The sequence below is a fragment of the Acanthochromis polyacanthus genome, chromosome 1, assembly GCF_021347895.1.
Source record: "Acanthochromis polyacanthus isolate Apoly-LR-REF ecotype Palm Island chromosome 1, KAUST_Apoly_ChrSc, whole genome shotgun sequence".
NCBI lineage: Eukaryota > Metazoa > Chordata > Actinopteri > Pomacentridae > Acanthochromis > Acanthochromis polyacanthus.
In genome coordinates, this window is record NC_067113.1 from 15133955 (window position 1) to 15155251 (window position 21297).

A 21297-nucleotide genomic window follows, 5' to 3' on the forward strand; every position below is an offset into this window, starting at 1 on the left:
AATAGCAGGAACTGTCCTAATCCCTCCAAGCCTCCCCTTATCCGTCTCCTCTCCCTACAAGCATGTGTTCTCTATAGTTCCGTCTGTGCTTGCGTGCCACTGCGTCGTAATATGCTGTCAGGGATTCAACAAGGGCTCCTCTCTTTTCAGCTTCCAGCAAAACAATCACGTTCTACAACAAGGACACCCGAGGAGAGATCCAGAGAGCCACGTTTAATGAGGAGCAAGTGAAGCGGGTTTTCCATGGCAGCTTCCATAGGTAAACACCCTGCATCTTTCTTTAAAGAGAGCAGCACTATGAGAGGCACATAGTCATGTTTACAGAGTTTGGTGTCGGACTGTCTGGCTGGTTATCCTTTTCGGGCTCTTTTATGGTTTTCACTTCTTTTCACTTAGATTGTTTGTACATCTTTTATATGTTTCTTTGTGACTTTTATGCCTCATTTAGTTTGGCTGAATGAACCTTTCAATGTGAAGATCTGGCAAACAGCCAGTGCCACCAAGCAGCATCATATTACCTGTCAGAAAGTCTCTGCTATCAGTCTTAGTGTGTATTCTGCTCTCTAAGTGGTCTTTGGTCTTTTATGTGTGATTTATCGCTAAGCTTAGTTTTATGTAGACATGGGCAGTTATTTTAATAAATGGGTTGTGGAGGCTATAAATAAGTTTAAAAGGAGGTTGGTGCAGCATCGTGAGGAAACTGTTGCAATTAATGATGGAAGTCTGGCCACATCAAGACTGGAGACTATCATAGTGGTTGTTAAGCGAATTCCAAACCAGTCAGCTCTGAACTCTATCAATTTTTATGTGGGTCAGCTTGAGTTGATTCCAGAAGGGAAAGGCAGTTATGCATGTCAAGAGTAGATCCTAAAGTCTGCATATTTCTTCTAAATAAGCAGAAATGGGTCTCCGGTGATTAGCTGTACATTTAAGAAAAATCTAAATTCATTCAGATTCAAACCAGATACCCTCATCTTTGTTGACCCTGCATTCACACTGCACACCACACTACAGCATATTCTGTTTGATTCTCTTCCAGCAAATGTCACCATCTTCCGAATACATTTCCAGACACCACAATGCAGTTTCTTTCTGTTCTGGCTCTATGTTCGACCAGTCATCTGAAATGTGGAGCCAGGTCAGGTAACACTGACGACATCATGAGTAGTACTCCCATGATGAGTACCTGTGGTAAAATTCATGGCATCCTTCTTCAAAGTCTGCTCAGATTCCAGTATTAAAGGGGCTTCAGACAAACTATGGCAACAGCACCATTGCACTCTAAACCCATTATTTCCATATCGGTCGTTGTGCTACAACCATTTGCTGCTGCACCGAACAAAAGTATGCAGCGGTTAAAGTTCAAATACTTAAAATTGAAACAAGGCATTCAGCCAGGCACGGAAGGTAAAACGGAGGAAAAACTGATGTGTGTGTCTGAATTCCCTTAATCATGACTCAAGAATCTGGGCACTCGTTCGCGTTTGGTAGCGAGACAGCAGGAAGAAAGCCCTGTCTTGGGAAAACAGGTTAGCTGTGTGTGACACAGTTTAGTTAGCTTGTTGTACTGTGAAATGTTGAAAGACAAAGATTTTTTTCTAAGACAAAGTCCCATGGGGGCAGAAAGGAAGGGTAGAACTTTGAATCTCTTTTTGTATAAGATATATCAGGTTGTTATGTGCTCCTCCTATGTGCTCTACAGACCTATCAATGTTTCCCAGTTTGGTTAAAGAGGTAAAGAGGGATACATTTTGTACAATATATTTTTATTGACGTAGTCTCGGTAGAAGTTGTTAAAAAAAATTCTCAACAGCGCTCTTAATGTAACAGTGAGTGTAGTGCATGTGGCTTTGTACCCCTTAAGACACAACATGGAAACACAACATAGGCATCCCTGTATAGGACTGCAGGGATGCCTATTTAGTTGTGGAGGCAGGAATATATTTCAGCTGAACAATGCAGGCATTGCAAGAAATTGATCAAAAGCCTGAATCCAGATGTTCCCAGTGCCTTGATGCAACATTTCCTTGATTCTGAAACTGATCCATGCCTTCATCTCCCTTGTCTGTCATGCAAGAAATTAAGCTAGAACTCCCCTAGCAGGCACTTATTAAAAGATTCATGAATCCATCAACTACTCTGAAAACAATCTGTCAGAGCGTCTCATCTAACTTAAAATATCCACTCACTGTGGTCGTATTGTTTTGCGAACTTTGTTTCTCCACAGCAGTTCAACCGTGATATTAGGCCCACATGCCAGGCATACAACTGTGATAAACAGTATTTGGACAATATTGTCTTTCTTGGGGCCACAGCAAGAGGTAAAAAGAGATACCAAATGTCTCCACGTCTAACACGAAAACAACGGCCAATCGAAAACATCCCCTGTTATGTTTCAGCGCAGTTGGGTGCAGAAAATAGAACAATGAAGAACAGTCTATTTCCAAAGCAAGCTGGAATGACTTACGACGCTCAGCTCACCGGAGGAAAAACGGCTGATTCCAGTGTCCTCCACGTCACGTCCAATTGCATTTTAACTTGTACCCAAGTGTGCCCAATATTTACACTTGGGCCCTCATATTTAGTACACGTCTTCCTTTTTTTGCCTAATTCCAAAGTAATCAAAGTGAATGACCCTTTTCAATATGCGAGATTCTTATCCGACATCAAAGTTCGCCCACTTCCTGACATCACAGAGTGTACAGTGATATATTGGCTCCAAGATCAGAGCGTGCTGTAAATGGCTTTTTAGTGTGACCATTTAGCATCTACACAACTAACTGTGGGGTAACTTCATGAATGAACGCAATACTGGAAAATATTGGGGTGAGAGCTTCATGTAAATTAGATCACTGCTGGTCTAGTTGGACTGTAGCCTGATCTTTGTGTGTGCATTTGCGTGTGTGTGTTTGCTCAATCTGTGGCCATCGTGGAGACTGTAGTCTGAGTGTGCACTGGGTGGCTAGTTTGTGGTGCAGTAGTTGCTGTTCTATGAGCTTGTGAGTCTGCAGCGGTCTACCTAGCTGCTCATTTGCTGGTCTGCTGAGTAAGTGCCACTGCTGACTGCTGTGGTGGTGTGTGTTTACATGTTGCTAGTGGTTTTCCAACACTTGGTCCGTGGCTATGACAGAATGACCTCAGTGTGTGTGTGAATGTCCGCTAGAACCAGGGTGACCAATGATGAGGCTTGTTGCTAAATGGCTGTTGGGTTTGTGGTTGTGTGAAGAAAAAAACAAAGCAGAATAAAATCTGAATGTTCAAGTTAGCCAACTCAAGATTCAACAAACAATTATTTTCACACGAGTTAACATATGGATTCTTTTCTCTACATTACTTGTTTTGTCTATAAATTACCATCAATTGTTAAAAAACAAACAAAAAAAACCCATCCCACCACGGTGTTGCTTCAAAGCCTCACTAAGTTCAACCAACTGTCCAAAACCTTGAGATATTCAATATATATCATAGCACACTAAGAAAACAAGAAAATAATAACGCTATTAGAAGATGGAACAAGTGAAAATCTTCCATTTCTGCTTCAAAAATGACCCGTTACCTTAGGTTGTAGCTTTTCCTGGTAATTGATCCTGAAAGACCTCCTGCTCAAGCATTAGCTTCATTTCCTGTGTTGGTACCACAATGTCAGGTCAGAGAGAGTCTAGTTAATAATGAATAACCGGGTCTAGAGAAGTCGTGGTCTACCGCTAGTTAAGCATGTGGGAAAGCTCTCAGAGATGAATACAGCAGATGCAAACCAATCACTAGCACACTGGGGAATCCCCTCCCATACTTGAATGGTGGACTCCATAGAGGGAAACCTTCCTGGTAACCAAAGAGGAGAAGACATTTTCCATAAGTCATAGTGACGTGTGGTCAGAGGTACACTGGTAGAAGTTAGAGCATGTAAGTTGATATTGTGTAGCCACTGAAAAGTCACTTGGAGTTTGCTTTAATGCTGAAAACCACACAAACCTTATTGGTCAAGAAATCTTGAGCCCAACATCTCAAACCTAAACCTATAATCAATACTGCAAAACTACAGAAAATATACATTAATTGGTACATATGGTGCTTTTCTTTATTTACTGCCATATATGAATGTAATGCTACAGTTTCTGATGTTGCCAATAAATGCCACCAAAGTTTCAGTTAATGAGGGAAATTAATGTAAAATTAATCAATGTAAATCAAAAAATCAGGATTCAGATGACTTTGAATACTTGATTTACAATATTCTGTCTACTTTTGTGAGCTGCACAGTGGAGTAGTGGTTAGCACTTTTGCCTTACAGCAAGAAGATCCCTGGTTCAAATCCCGGCCTGGGTCTGGGATCTTTCTGCATGGAGTTTGCATGTTCTGCATGTGTGGGTTTTCTCTGGGTACTGCGGCTTCCTCCCACAGTCCAAAAATATGCTGAGGTGAATTGGTAACTCTAAATTGCCCGTAGGTGTGAATGTGAGAGTGATTGTTTGTCTATGTAGCCCTGCGACAGACTGGCGACCTGTCCAGGGTGTCCCCTACCTTTGTCCGAGTCAGCTTGGATAGGCTCCAGCACCCCCTGCGACCCTAGTGAGGATAAAGCGATGTATAGAGAATGGATGGATGTCTATTTTTGCGATGAACTGAGGTCAACTTGTTATAGATTTCTTAATACAATCATCTGCTCCGGACACAGTGTGTCTACAAAGTCACACTGCTGAGTTTTTGGTAACTATATGTTCAAGTTCTAGCAAAAACTGCTTGAGTAGTATTATAGGCGTTTAAAGTACACCAGCATACAAAATAACTGATATTGCTAGATTCGTTTGGTGACAGAAGAATAATATTTACGAGCTACTTTACCTTTGGTATTTCCTGACAGCAGATGTTTTCCCATTTAGTCTGCATTTTAATGTATTTCCCTTAAGCTTATTAATGGGGCATACACAAAAAAGTTTTTATGAAAAAACTGAAAGGCGAAATCCACTGTTAGGTCACACGCTAAGCAGGTAATGAGCTAATGTTTACCAAATGGAGACATCCTGCTGTAATTTTTGTTGCTGCAGATGTTTGTGGTATCCACTGTCATATTAGATGGATTTGAGAAATGCTATTTATAATTTAAAAAAAAGAGAAATTATGTTGGTTTACATTATGAGGCGAGATGGTGCTCACAAGCAAAGGCTTACTCAAAGCCTGCCAATCAGAAGAAACTGAGGTTCTAAAGAGTCCAGCACTAACATAATATCTTAGATAGAGGGGCTGCATAACAGGCAATATGAGATCAATGAGGATTTTCTTTCAACTGTGAATTATGCAAAGTTACTCCAGTGGAGTCCGAAAAGCAAAATATAGAGCGAGAAGTAAGTGTAATATGCCCCCTTTAACTTTTCTCACAAAAGAAATCCTCCCCTGGTCTGTTTGCATTCGCCAGATCAGACATATGAACTTCCTTTTTGGAAAGATAAATGAAAATGATCAACCCAGTTGGGGATTCCAGGATCAGCTACAACACTGTTTGCATGAAAACACCAAAAATAATATAATCCACACAGAGCATTCATTTCCTTCTATTCCCAACCAAAAGTAATTTAATCTTCATCGCATTTTTATAGTGAAGACTCACACCTGCTTATTAGTGGATTTGTGAAATTAAGGCTATGAGTCTTTCAAGGTTGAGAATACAAAGAAAAAATAATAGGGAACACTCAGAACAGAGCCAAGAGCAATAAAATCGAAAAGTCTGATAGAAATCATGGAAATATGTATTGGAACCGTGATAGTGTCGTCCTGAAGTCGACCATATGGACTCTGATTGTAGAGTGTTGACACAATGAAGCACAGTGAAACTCTTCGTGTTAACAATTGATGAATGAAACTTGTTCATCTGTCAACACTTTTGCTGCACTGGGACCAGATCACTTCACAGCAAATACCATCATCTCAGAAAAGTGGTCACCAGAGAGCTAGTTTTCTTGAAGCTTTATTTTCCAGTGACTAGAGTATTTTTATGGTGTTTAGTTATTGGTCAGTGAAGTAATCTGTATATGCTCATTATTTGCCATCCCTCTATACCATCCAAAGTTTTTTTAGTAAGCCCTTAAGAGTATCGCGGTATAATATATCCATGCCAGGATCCTGGGATAAGCGTCACCCATCTCTCTTTGCGGCCCACCAGACAGTTTGTTCTGTTGCCAAGGAAGTCAGATGTAAATTTGTGATTGGTTGCCAAGTACTGTGACCTGGTCTGTGGTTGGTATAGCTTTATAGGAAGAAGTGGTAGCCTGCTTTTCCTGACATAAAGAAAGCTTGTCTCACTGGTGAGCTGAGGAAAATTTGCAACTATGAAGGGAGAGTATGGAAAGTGTAAAACTTTTGATGGCACACTGCAAATGATATTGTTTCAAGATGTGGAGCTGGGTTCTATGGACAGGAAACTTCAGAATCTGGCACTTTGTCATTATGTGTTGTTATACAATCACCGACTACCGCCTTAATGCTACATAGAAATGCCAGCTGCTGTATATTTACTTTATTATGGTCTATTCATCTGTAGAGGCCTCATGCAAAATCTGAATGTGGTTGTGCAAAAACTGAACAATTTTAAACTCTTACTAGTATGTGGAACACTGTATCAAAGTCTTTATTAGCTTCAGACAAATGGACTTACGAAGGTTCCGCAGGGTTCTTCCTAGCCTTACGGTTGCACTTTCTTAAAGAATTTTAATTCTCTTTTAAAGGGCAACCATGTCCCTTCCAAACAGAAACAAATGCCAACCACAGCTTTTGAAAATCTCCAATGTTCTTCGTACTACTTGCCAAGTAATTGTGCTGCAACAAATCTGGCAACTGTGACTTTTGAGAAGACAAGAATGTTTTGTTAATGGTGCCCTCCTTCTATCCTCTCCCTCCTGCAGGTCCACATCACCATCTCTCCAGAGAAAGTCAAGCTCAACGTGGACTGCCAAGAGGTGGCAGAGAAGCCCATCAAGGAGGCCAACAACATCACACTGGAAGGCTACGAAGTGCTTGGCAAGATGGTCAAGTCTGGAGGCGGAAAGAGGCAGTCTGCTACAGTAAGCAAAAAAGAAGAACTCAAACTTGTTAAAATCGCAAAGACTCTGGAAAAACATGTTTGGAAGAGCATCTCACAACTTTCCAAGGACTGAATATCCAAACCTCTTGTGCGTAGATGCACAATTAAGTTTAACTGCTCCCAGTGACTGCTGGAAGTATGAGAACTCGCATCCTTGAATTTCTCCAAGTCTCCTATGTTTTAAACATTGTGCATTTTCGGCGTGAAAGGGATCCATTTGTAACACCCCTCGATGTTTTTCTCCTTCTTCTGTTGTGTAGTTTCAGCTCCAGATGTTCGATATTATCTGCAGCTTGAGTTGGATCAGCCGAGACAAATGCTGCGACCTGCCCGCTACAGTAAGAACAAGTGTCATTGTAGAATCGTTTCATAAACGAGTCACAAGATCATGTACAAATACAGTAGGTGCACTACTGGGATATTTTGCCACATTTGTTTCCCATTTACTCAGTGGAACATGGCTATTAATCTTTTCCTAGCTGCTAGAGTTACCTGTTTAGAATAAACTGTAGGAGGTCCATTGTGATTGTATATACAGGGTTTACAGCCTAGAGTGTATGTATCTGGTATGTAGTCATTAAGCAAAATGCAAAGCTGATAAGTCGCCTGCTGTTTGAAAAGAAAGTCAGCTGGAATGAATAGAACCTTGTATCCTTTGTAATTGTGCTAATCTCACTGTTGCCAGCATGGGGCCTCCCAAACTACATGAAAACAAGTGCTCCTTTAATTCACGATGCAGATAGTAAATCACATTTATTTTTTCTTACAGCACAGTAAATACCGGATGCACGCACATTTAGCCAATTAGAAGTAATTCATCTATAATTTGCATCAGCTTTTAATACATCATGTCAATGACAGCAGTGTTATGTAACAAATTATGTCAGTGATTCGTTTCCAAAAATGTGGACAAGTTCTGCAGCTGTCACTGAGCATTTGCTCCTAAAGTCCCACACTGACTCTACTGGTTCCAAACACATTTTAGCTAAGCCACCATTTCACCGTAACCTTAGCTGGGCTTCTAAACTGTCTTTTCTTCTTAAGCTCCCAGCAAAGTCAGAGTTCTAGTTTGCCAGAACACTGTCATAAAATGGAGTCGAAGATTTTCATTTTTACCTCCTGTACTCTGTAGATTGCCAAGAGATGATCTCAATTATCAGTGGGTGTGAAATGGACTATAATAATGCTACTCTCAACTGTGTCTGTGAATTTATTTATCTGTATCTCATTTGTTTTCCTTTTCAGAGAGATGAGGCTAAGTGTCCATCCCTTCCCCACTCTTGCACATGCACACAGGACAGCATCGGCCCCCAGGGGCCTCCTGGACCTTCGGTAAATACACTCCCACTATCATACTTTCTTGTCTGTCTTCACCTCCTGTTCCTCTGTGTGCCTTCACCTGATGAAATAGTTTTCTCAGAAGCCATACAGATTATGAAGATGATGATGATGATAAAGCCATGCTTGACTTTGCTACTGTTGCAGTGACCGTACAGCTTCACATTCATCTCTAAACTTAAGCAAGCTAAGGATGTCCCTTGCATAAGTAGTGTTTTTTTTCCTGTGGAAAGAGCAGTTGAGGATGAGACTGGTGGCATGCAATGAAACGTGGGCTTAGGGAGAAGTGTCAAAAGATAAATGCCTGTTGGAAAAACAACAGTAAAAAAAAAAAAGTCTTGAGGAGAAGTCTGGAATATGTGTGCTCAGTAACCTCACTAAGCCCCTGTGAGGATTTTGAATGGCTTGGGGTTTTAAAGCTTTTGGAATCTGCTCCTGTTGTTACACTCACTCTGTGTTTCTGGCTCCTCGCTTTTCCAGGGCAGCCCAGGTACTAAAGGACCTCGAGGAGACAGAGGAGAAACCGGCAACGCTGTGAGTTCAACTTGACATCACTTTAAGAATGCTATAAAGCGTTATTAATGTTTTGCGCACAGGCTTTTATTTCATAACTGTTTTAAAGCATTGGACAAATGATCTGGGTGACTTCATAGCCAATAAAGCCTACTGACATTATCAATAATGCTAAACTGGAAGATAATACAGGTCAGCTTCTTAGTGCTGCTGCTCTACAGGCAAATTGCACACATCTGAATTCAGTTATTGACTGTATATTTTTCCACAGCTACATTTAAAGGGTGCCTATGTCAAGTACCTTAAAAGCCCATTTTTCAGAACTGTTAATGTTCATTGTCTCCATTTTTGCAGTAATCGTCTGATTAGGGTTGTCTGTGGGATTCTTTGTAAAGATTTTGCATGTTTCTGTAATGCTGTAGGGTGCAATGGGTCCACGTGGTGAGCCAGGACTTCCAGGCTCAATGGGACCACCAGGTCCACAAGGCCCTAACGGACTCTCTCTACCTGGAGAACCTGTGAGTTAATCAACACTACTAAGAAATACTGTCAGTAGTAAATGGATTAAAATGTCTGTGAGATAAGAGCTCGCATGTCCAGATATTAAGGGCAGTTTGTGTGAAAGTTGTAGCTCATATACTCCACCAGTAAGTGGGATTTATAACTAACATTAAAACACACTGCACTCCCTTCAACTTCCAGCCAGCCAGAGCGCCTCTTTTTTTTTTTTACCTGCAGATGTTCTTGTCAAAACATGTCATCAATCATAATCAGACTAAAAGGATAAAACAAAAGGCTTAACCTCTCCTTTCCTCCTCCATCTTCAGGGTCGCCCAGGACCAAAGGGAGATGCTGGAGACCCAGGCCTTGCTGGGCTGCAAGTAAGTACTCCCCTCTCATTTTGTGGTTTATGCGCAGGAAACAAGAGACTATCCATAGAGAGCAACGTTGCTACTGGAGCCTGGATTCAATCCATATGGCCAGATTGAAACCACACTCAGAGTGGGAGGTTTACCATGCCATCCTCAGGGAGTCCCACACTCTCAAATCAGCCCGTTGATTGACAAACGGTAGACGGCCAGTGATGCAGTTAAATTATTATGTAGCGTAGACTCATATTACCAAAGGGGAAATAGGGAATGGAACATGTTCTTCTCCAGCCTTGTAATGGAAGATGATTGTGTCTCGGTAAAAACTTCAATCTGTCTGAAGCTTGAGCATCTTTGCCTTATAGTAAGACTCATACTAGAGACTTTGTGGGTGAACATGAAAGTCAAAAATATAACCACATTTAGCCCAACCAGTTCAGAGTTCTTTGAGGTTATTTAGATTACTGATATCACTGTCAGAAGCAGATCTGAAGTTAAGCTCAACCCATTGTGCGGTATGTGGGAATGTCTTGGTGGAAGTGGTAATTCTGAGTGGGCCGGTATTACGTAGCGATCTCTTGGCTGACCATCTGTTCATTCATTCAGCAGAGGTCATTCAGCTGACTCCCACCATTCAGCTGGACAGACCATCATCACCAGTTATTCAGGCCTCTGAATAAGCAAATTCAGGCCTGGGAAAAAGTCCCATTCTGTGATATTTGGATTTTATTACCAGCATTGTGTTAGTTGCTTTACATAACACAGCCAATTGTAACAGCGATGTCAAGGGGTGTTTCTAGGAGCCATCAAATGTCAATGGACAAGAGATTTCCTCCAGTTTTTACAAGCATGATGATATATTATCTTTGGCTAAAATAAATGGGAAACTACATTTTTTTGGTCTGTACATTCTAGGTCAACAGAGGCATTAGGGAGCTACATAAATGTCATGTTCTTGATCATTATCATTTGATTAAGTGTGTCTGCTTTTTTCCCAGGGTCCTCCTGGGCCACGCGGTCCTCTGGGCCCCGTTGGACCAAGCGGAGCGCGGGTAAGCTCAACCTTAGGGCCTGCATAGTGCACACACTGTGTTCAAAGCCTATAAATGGGTCCAACACTTACTTAAGCACATGTTTTATATGTGATCCCCCACTTCACTACACAGAAGTACCACGGTGTCGTTTTTGCTGTTGCACTGCATGTTCTCACTTGCGTCAGCCAGAATAATTGAGCCACTACTTATAAATGTAATTCAAAAAGACATACTCAAGGCTGAAACCAATATTAAGGTATGACACTGATGTATTGCTCCAATAGGTTCCCCAGTGTGTTGTAGCCCATGTGTGATTGTATGTTGTTTCTACTTAGGGGCCACCAGGAAAGGAGGGATCATCTGGACCCAGAGGTCCACCGGGGCCCATGGTGAGTGAGTATGTGTTTGTGTTGTGCAGAAAAGCGCCAAATAAATATACCTTGGTGTGTGCTTTATTTCCTGATATATCTGCAACAATTACTCCTCTGGCTCCACAGTTGCACTCTGCTGGAACAGCACATAAAAAGCAGACTTAGTCTCGAGGCTCCTCCACCGTTACGAGGACGGTGCATGCATCTCATGTTCTTTTTCTGTGGTTTGAGGAGGCCTGAATCTACTTAATCCAGCCAACAGGCAACATGCCAGTATAGAATTCCCATTCACTATACCATCCTGAGTGCTCCAGCAGCCATTAGCAGTGCCTGGTGTGTGTTTGTGTGTTTGTGTGCATCCTGTCTGTACTCCTGCCCTGCATGTGTTTGTTTCCATCTCCTCTTTAGCGTTCTTGGCAGCTCGTGCCACATGGCCCCCCACTGCAGATGTCAAAGCACAGATCCCAACATAAAGCTTGTTATGCAACCATTAACGTGGAGCAGGAGTTAAGCTTTGCAATTACGTTTACAGTCCAGTAATTAAATAAACACCACTTTTTCTGTGTATTTTCTTTTTTTCAGGGAAGCCCTGGAAATCCAGGTATACCAGGAATTACTGGAAAACCAGGGAAACCCGGAGAGCCAGGAAACCCAGTATGTACTGAATAAGGAGGCGCAACTATATAATTCAATAGCATTGTTTAGGGAAGCACAGAGTCATTGTTGTTTGTTGTTTTAACGTTGTTCTTCTCATCAACAGGGACCTGTTGGCCTTAAAGGAGAAAAAGGAGAGAGGGTGTGTGTTATGTTCTTATGAAATTTGCATACACCAGTTGTCATGCATCGTCAATGTCAAATAGTGATACCATCTCTTCATGAGAATGTCCTTGTTTTCCAGGGAGACTTTGCATCCCAGAACATGATGCGCTCCATTGCCAGACAAGTTTGTGAACAGCTTGTGAACAGTGAGCAAAACATTTGCTAACCCTCAAAATTTTTCTTGTCCTTAAATTATACATCTGAACCAAATCTATCTGATTTTGTTCTTTGTTTGCAGGCCAGATGAGCAGAATTGACATGCTGCTCAACCAGATTCCCTCTGGATATCGCAGCAACACTCCAGGGCCACCCGGTCCTCCTGGCCCCCCTGGCAACCAGGGAACCCGTGGAGAGCCTGGACAACCTGGCCGAACTGGTTTCCCAGGAAACCCAGGTTTACCTGGAAATCAGGGAGAAAGAGGTGCTTTATTTCTCTTCATTGCCTGTTTTTGTTTGGTAGTACTACAGAGCAACAGGCAAGGAATGAAAAGCAAATGGTTTCAATATAGCATATGGTATCAACTGTGTAGACTGTAGCGCTCATGTAACTCATAACTTTATCTTGTGTAGGCTACACATTATTCCAAGTTGGCATATAAAATATTATTCAATGAAGATATGTTTCTACTGTGTTTCATACATGCCCTTTAGATTTTCACTCATTTCCAAATATTGGACATTATTCCAAAAACTTGCTTCATTCATGTGAAACTGATTTCTGCTCTTTTTCTGGTGTATGTAGGTTTGCCAGGAGAGAAGGGAGAGAGAGGATCTCAAGGAACTGGTATCAGAGGACAGAGAGGAGCGAACGGACCTCCAGGTAATCCAGTTTTATTTTCTTTACTTTCTTGGGTGAAATAACTCCGTTTAGCGAAATCTGCCATCACAATGAGGCAAAGAACACAAAAGCCATATTGAAGTTTTCTGTTGAACATTGTTCTCCAGAATCTGCTGACAGCTTTCTGGCCTCCCTCTGTTGCATTTTACAGCTTTAGTATTGCATAAGTTCCATAGTGGCAGCTTTTCACCTTTTCTGTGGAGTTTTTTAGGACACAGAGTACTCCCATCAGTCCAATTAAAACGACACATTCCAGCCAGAAGCTAAAATTTACCTACAGTCTATGTGTCTCAGGAACCTTCGTTTGGGCAGCTGCACTGCATAAATTTTTTGGAGACCTCAAACATATTCTCAATTCTTTCCTTTCTTACGGATTTATGTCATGTGTACACTGACCTTTTCCAAACAAATCTGAAATATTATACAATAAATGGAAGGTATTTATGATCGTTAATAAGTAGAGAATTTCTTTCTGTCTAGAGTTTAAACAGCCCTCAGTCCATCTTCAGTCAAGGGTATGGTGAATTTCCTAAAACAAATGCTAAGAAAAAGGTTTTTAAGCTGATTTATCAGTTTGAAAAATGCTCCTAGTCTTTCCTCAGCTGCAAATGATATCTCTGTGTTTTCTAATGTTTTTTTTCTAAAAAAAATGCTTTAGAAGATTTCCTTTCCAAAGGGAAGTGATCACTAAACAACAGGAATCCTCTATTGATGTCTCCCCCCACAACACTGACATGTCTGTTTCTGTGAATGAAGTGAGAAACAACTAAGAACCGGTGGGAGGAAGTCCACGCTGATGACTCACTTTAATGTGTGTGTGTGTGTGTGTGTGTGTGTGTGTGTGGGGGGGGGGGGGGGGGGGGGGGGTCAGATTGTTGTACAATGAGCTTTCTTTGGTGGCTTCATTGACAACACATGGGCTCACTTAAGGGAGAGAAAAAGAGAGGGGGAAAATTCCATCCTGAGTTTTTGCCGTCTAGACAGACGGGGCCGGGGGTAACTTCACACAGGCCCAGACTGCATCCTTTTTTTTCTTGGTCAAGCTTTTTAATTGAGCCATTCAAAAATTGAAATTACAGTGCTGCAGCCCCGTGTTACCCCCACAATTTCCACACAAGATTTACGGGTGATGTCCGTGGGTCTTTCTGCTGAGCTCCAGAGACTCCTCTTTCAAACTTGCCTCATTTACCTTCTCTCTCCCATTTGCAGGGCCACCGGGAGAGTCAAGAACGGGACCCCCAGGTCCTTCTGGCTCCGCTGGGCCTCGTGGCCCTCCAGGTCGTCAAGGTACTTCGGGGGTGAGAGGGCCACCAGGACCCCCTGGATACTGCGACTCCTCTCAGTGTGTTGGTATTCCTTACAATGGACAAGGATACACAGGTATGCTCAATGCTGTCTAGACCTTGCATGTAACAACAGTAGGGAAGAGACTAAGTGTATGCACACTAATTACATTTGCAACTCATTGCACTACTTCATTGAAAATGTATGGAGATATGGATGTAGGTGTTCCACAGTGCAGAATTTCAACAGAAAGCTGCTGGAACGTATTCCCAGAAAGGGCTATTTGCAACTCGCCTCCCTCAGTGCCTGTCAAGCTTTATGTTCCTGTCCAGAACATAATACAGTTTAAACAGCAACCTTGGAAGATTTACAGTCAAGATTAGTAATTTGTGAAACAATGAGTCCATGACTTCATACAGTGGTAGATAGCATCATACTTCTCTTTTCCAGAGAGTTTTGTTTATAGCCCGAATCCTTGGTAGCACAAAATGCTCTTTGGCCTTATGGGTAATGCTTTCACTGTTGGCAGTATCATGGGTCTGCAGTATAGGAGGCTGCAATTTTGGGACCTTGAGTTTCAAGACCCTACAGAACTATATGATTGCAAAATTGCAGGATTTTATTCCACCAAAAACACTACTCTGTCCAAGTGCTAATCATTTTAAAGGTGTATTCCACCCAAGTAGTGCTTTCTGTCCATAGAATTGTGTTTTTTATGGTGCACAAAGCTTAATAATGTGCTTACTATAACTAATTATCATCAGCATCATAGTTGGGCTTGCCAAAATTGCTCTCCAGTTTCATCATACCCATGTTAAGAATTTGTCATGCAGCAAACTACCATTAGCTAAAAGACTGTAAAAGTTTGTTACTCACACATTGGCAAGCTCATATTAGTTTCTGCAGTCCTACTGAACATTGGAAGTGTTTTAATACATGCTTTTGTGGCACTGTTGCAAAAACCAAGGGTCCTAGAAATTTGGTCCTACAGCTACAATCCTGAACCTGCAGCCACCTCTGTTGCAGATAATGCTATTCACTGTAGGGACATAAGTGCGCTAGTTAGCCAGACCGCAGATTTCAGTGGGGGGCATAAACAGCTCATTTAATCCATTCCTTTAAGTTATTGCTCATGTATTTGAGCTTTTTCGTGACACTAAAACAAGACATCACTGTGCTAACTTTTTATGTTATTACCATGTGCACTGCTTTAGCATGTGGATAATCCAAAGCTTGACAGGCCCTGTTTTGCTGAGTTACGATTGCTAAGCTAGAACTAGACATTTGCTGTCATGGGAAGGATTTAGCCAAACGGAACTGCTATATTTCAATACCTCCATACATTTGGTGCCAAATTTTAAAACTGGCATGTAAAGCATTGTAGCTATTAGTGTATGATGACTCACATTATATCAAATAAGATGCTAATAACTTTGTTCCACAGAGAAAACTCACACCCTTTTTGAACTATTTTCAGGTTTGGCATAGTAAACTTTCTAAGTCATCTGTGCCACTTACACTTTGAAGTCCTGTTTCTGAGATGTTTGCCCATTTTCTGTTGGGCATGTAAGGATAATCACCACGGACATAATTATTGAACATAAAAACAAACATTACGAAAGCCAAAAAAACAGAACGGAGCGGACTGGCACTAACATCATCTCACAGCTACAAGCTACAATGATGGCAACCTGCTGGCCTGTTTGCATCTTGAACCACAAACCGTTGGGAAATAGAAAGCAGAGACTGAGCATTTCTACGAAGGAAGGAGCATGTACAAAACCCACCCAAAACAGCTACTAACAAAGAGGATTTCATAACAGAAAGCAACATTAATGTAGAGGTGACACGTGTAAATAAAACTAATTTTTTTTTTTGCTTTGTAAATGATTGTACGAACCAGGACATGTCACTAAAAATCAAGTTAACATCTGTATTGAGCTTGTGCCTCATAACCCTCTGCTTACTTACCACCAGCATAACCTCTGTTTTCGACGCCTAAGTGGCTTAAACAGCTCTGGTCCAGACTGAAGCATGTTTCATTTGTACCTTTAATCATCATGTTCTTTGTGTACATTTGCCAAATCAGTGCTAAATGTTGCTCTCCTGACATCTCCATGTGCCTTTAGTAGTATCAGCTGGTTATTTTACTATGTATTATTATCCATGATAGGTTTTATTGTAAATGTCATCACAGCATTTGGAAACAGTTTTAATTTAGCTTTTTTTCTGTTACATTAGAAAGCAATAATTTGACACAGGGCATTTTTCTTGGAAAGTCCATAGTGCAATATAATTTAAATTGTGCATGTGAAAAGTTGTAGAAGCAACCCGTTTTATGATTGGCCATCCCGAATATTTTTCTAGCCAACCGCTACCCGCCTGAACCCGAGGTAGTGGCTATACCTGTGGAGCCAGCTGAAGAGTTTGAGACAATACAGTCACCCGGTTACTCACGAAACCAACGAGGAAAGAGATCACTACCACAGGACAATACAGAAAGACTAGCTTCATAGCTACGATAAGGAGTTCTCAGAAAATGTACTATTGAAATGACTTCCATGATCACTTAGGTGAGGATGAAGTGATATTCAGAACAAACTAGATCTAGTACTTATATGGGTTTGATACCCCTGGCTATATTGAACATATATTATTTTTCTGACATGAGAATTTTTAGCAAGATGAATACAAACCTACATGTTACAAACCTGTGTGCTTGCTAAGTGTTTTCCTTAAGTGTCTGCTTGTAATATAACTGCAAGTGTTTATCGGACTCCAACGTGTAATGCACTAATCATGTGAAAACCAGCAGAAAGTTTGTCCAAAGAAGTACAGTATGTATGTTTTTGAACACTTTCCCATGTTTTTGTCAAATGTCAGTATGTAAAGCTGTTTCAGATACTCCATTGGTTTAAAAAGAAATCAGACAATTTATTTTATCCCCAAAGATTTGTTCATTGTGATTTTTTTCTTGTACGGCCTGTAAACTCAATGATAATTTGACTTATTGTAGCACAAACCAAATTTTTTTTAAATTTTTGTTTTGTTACCAAAGGTGGAATTGCATGATTGTGTTGTATATTTACTGAGGATTTCTAAGTCAGAATATAGTTGTTGTTTTCTCTCAATGCAGTTTAGATTTGATTGCAAGACTATGGACATAGGATTGCTTTTCTCATGTTTTAACTGCACATTTTGTGAATTCCACACAGCCTTATTTTCTTATTTATTTCTGAAACAGAAGAGGCATTTTTCAATAAAACTACTGAAAATGTAGCATTTGTTTCGGCTTTTCAATCATTTTTGTTTTCAACTGATGAATTGAACTTTTATCTGTGCAACACAAGGACGCCAAAGATCCACAGCTGCTGTCTACTCTAACTTTCTCAAGACACGGCAGAGTTTATTTGATCTTGAGTGACAAAACCTGTTCTTCTCAACATTAGGTCTTGAGAAATACGCTTTGAAGTTCCAAACTTTATTTGTTTTGACAGCTACAGATATTTTGAAACCTCCAGAAGGTCGGTTTGTGAAAGGGCAACATGAGGAGAAAAGGGAGGGAGAGTGAAAACAACTTTTCCAGCATGTGAACTGCTTCACAGACTTTTACATGCAACCACTTGGCTTTTATCCTATCAGGTTGTAATGATTATGCACAGATATCTACGAGGAAACAATGCGATTGGGCCGATACCAGCTCTGGGAGAGATTTCCGCCCATTGAGCATGTCTAATGGTAAAATAAGAGATGTATGAGGTAAGGAAACGACTGACGCCATTTCTGTTTATTGAGATGAAGGGGAAGCATGTCTGAGGGGGAGTTCTGCACAAATGCCAGAAATAACAACTCGGAGCTGAGGTATCAAGGTCCAGATCATCACCACAAGCAGACCATTGGAAAAATTCCTTTTACTCTCCTGCCCTTATTTCCTAATGGTCCACAAGCGCTCCTGGAAAACATCTTCGACTTTATAGACATTTATATTTCATGGGAGTTGGGAATTCTTATAGGTACAATTTGAGTGTGAGAACAGCTGCTTCATGTTAGTTGTAAAGAAGTCAGAGGTTAGTATGTGAAAGCACTTTACATTAAGACTGGAGCTTGCATGAGAACAAATGCAGAGAACATTGTCTTCTATGTGAATCTACTTTTAGCTGTACATTGTTATGAGTGGGAGGACATAAGAAACCCCCCAGCTACGCTCAGTGCACACTTTATACTGCAGTAAGGGTTTTCTATAAAGCCCTTCTTCCTGTACATGACTTACAGCACTCTAAGAGACATGCTGTCCTTGTTGAAATATGTTCACACCTGTTGTAAGTGATACGCTGTTCATTCTGTATCTTCAACATCAGGCTCAGATTTTTGTTTTAACATCATTCTGTGACATTGACCGAGGTAACACTGAGGCCCTAGACTCCCCCCCACCTCTTTATTTTCCACCACAAAAGGGTTACAAATCATACCGTGTTTCCCAAAAAACTGTTCTCGATGACTGACACCATCCTCACCCTGTCTGGTCTCTGTCTGATGATTCCTTTGATTTTGTTGACAAGCCAATGTGCATCTGTGTTCACTTTGCGGCAAGAGTTTCAAGTGGGCTGTTCAAGAGTCTGCGGTTGAAACGGATTTTAACTAACTCCTGTTTTTTCTGCAGTTGTCCCCTCGCAAAACAGCAGATGAAATATTTCTTTAGTAGTAGTGGTGATCTTTCGCAGCGTTTGCTTCCCAAAATTAAAGTCGCTCTCCAGTCGTTGATTTAAACTCCAAAAACTTGTATCCTTTTCCTGCTTAAAATGGTTTAGTTGTAACTCTAAAGTTTTGTTTTATCAAGAATGTTCGGCTCTATGTAGTACCTGCCTTTGTTGGCAGCTCAAGCACACCACTTAGCCTACAATTCAGCTCAAACACTGTAAAAGTACTTGACCAAACATAATGGCAAGTGATACTGGAGTACTTAAGCTATACATGTCGGAACTGGAAACCAATTTTGAAGAAGGACGTCCCTGCAAGTTGACAGGATTGATTCCTCAGGTTTGCTGTATGAAACCTCCTCATGAATCCATCAACAGGGAAGGTGGAAATGCTCAGCCATGGCCACTTACGGTAATTCACTCATGTCTTCCAGGACATAAAAAACACCATTATGACATTTTAATGAGGTAAAAACATTTTTAAGACTTCTTTAAGACTTTAAGGAAAAGAGTGACATGTTGTAAAAATGCTGAGAAGATGGAGATCACTCTCATATTTGGTGGTGCTAGCGTATGGTTAGCTTAGCTTAGCATCAGGACTGGAAATGGGACGCTGTGTAGTTTGGAAAGCTCTTATTATTTATCAGGTCTGCTTGGTCATAGCAAGAGCTGGCCTAGCTCTGTCCAAAGGTAATAGAATCACCCTATCAGCACCTCCGAGCTCAATTAGTAACACATTGTGTCTCATCTGTTTGTGTAAAAAGGAAAAGTTATGGTTTAATAGGAGTGTTTGGTGATGGACTATTTCATAGCTATGAGCATTGATTCCTTCATTAGTGTTAATTAGTGGTTATTATGGCTGCTGGCAGGCAGATGTTGTTACCTTTGGACAGCGTCAAGCTATCCACTTTACAGTTTCCAGTCTTTATGCTAAGCTAAGCTAAGCTAACTTCGATATGTAGCTTCCTATTGAATGCTCAAACGTGAGAGTGGTATCATTCTTCTCATCTAACCCTCAGCAAATGGAGAATAATGTCAAACTTTTACCATATGGTCAATAAACGTATACGGTGATGTTTTGCTTAAACTTTCACAAAGCTTTGATGTGCTCTTATAGAGGGGTTAGGGGTTCTCAAACTGTCTAGGGGTTTCTCACACTGTTTCAGTATGGCAGCAGCAAATTCCTGTCAGCCATGTGATATCAGCGTTGGCACGTCAAAACACAGACGGAGGTTCAAAGGAAGCAACACTCACCACAGCAATTCACCAGTTTGTGATTTACTGCAGAACTGTGTAACTGAGTAACACTTTAAAGAACACTTTTCTTGCATCTCTGTTAAACAATTTACATTTCATTTCATGCCATTAATCACAGCGTTTTTATGAGCATTTAACACCGTCGCTGAATGAAGCCATGCATGGGCACTGGGAAGCACATGAGATGATTGAGTGTAGTATTGAAAAGTAATCATGAGTGATCGAAAAGCAGAAGTTTATGTGGACTTTTAAGAGTGCTGTGAAAGCACTAGTATGAGAATTTGTGGGATGACAGCTAAGTAATGAAGATCACATGCAGTGAAAGGTCGAAACGTGGAAAGTTTTTCTTTTTTTAATGAAAACATGTTGTAGATGTCCTCATAATGTAACCTGCTGCACGGTACATTAACTATTACGATGCAGGCCTTGCATAAAGACAGAGAACACAATCATGAAACATCCCTTCTGGCAAGGGGACGTAAATATGCCAACATCAAACTATGCATCATTTACACTCCGGCTCAAGATGCCTCATTAATGAAACTGTTAACTGTGGGGTTATAGAAGCTGGCTAGCTTAGCTTAGCTTAGCATAAAGAGATAATGGGAAATACCTAGCCTGGATCTGTCCAAAATGTAGCAAAAAACACCTACCGCAGGTACAGACATTGGTCACCAAGCAATAAAAAACAGCTTGCAGAGCTGCAAATAAGGTAGTTTAATACTACACAGCTGCAGTGGTAAAAAAAACAAAAAACAAATGCATAATGAGGGACAGAATTAAACGCCAATATGAGATACTCTACTTGAGTGTTTTCATTTTATATTCCCATCCCTCTGCATATTAGAGGCAGATCGTGTAGCCTACATTTTACTCCACTACATCTATTTGACAGTTGTAGCTACAAGTTGTTTCATAGATTCAAACATAAATCAAAACACATGTTAAAATTGCAAATTACACTGGATCAAGGGAACTAATGGTCTCCAACATTTCTGGTCCTTACCAAACAGCTGCTGGGACTTTCTCATATTTCAGATGTCTATGAGCTTGTTGTCATTTACACCAGACACATTTTCTATAAACAAGTTACTCCAGTGGTTTAATTTATGTACAGCTGGGTGAAAAACTGATGCAAATTCCAATATAAAGTGTCATATTGTGGTGGTAAAGGCATGGGCCACCCTATTGTGCATTCTTAC

General features: G+C 40.9%; 1 protein-coding gene across 1 annotated transcript in view; it reads left to right on the forward strand.

Annotated features, from left to right (window-relative positions):
* The window catches only part of col12a1a (collagen, type XII, alpha 1a), a 57558-nt gene extending 40138 nt beyond the window's left edge, over positions 1-17420 (forward strand). The window contains 16 exon segments of the mRNA XM_051950556.1: positions 151-258; positions 6895-7055; positions 7336-7413; positions 8321-8407; positions 8894-8947; positions 9349-9444; positions 9754-9807; positions 10794-10847; positions 11165-11218; positions 11783-11854; positions 11961-11996; positions 12099-12165; positions 12258-12440; positions 12762-12839; positions 14067-14237; positions 16509-17420. Of these exon segments, the coding sequence (XP_051806516.1) occupies positions 151-258; positions 6895-7055; positions 7336-7413; positions 8321-8407; positions 8894-8947; positions 9349-9444; positions 9754-9807; positions 10794-10847; positions 11165-11218; positions 11783-11854; positions 11961-11996; positions 12099-12165; positions 12258-12440; positions 12762-12839; positions 14067-14237; positions 16509-16657 (1502 nt within the window). The 3' untranslated portion in view covers positions 16658-17420.
* The last annotated feature ends 3877 nt before the right edge of the window (positions 17421-21297 follow it).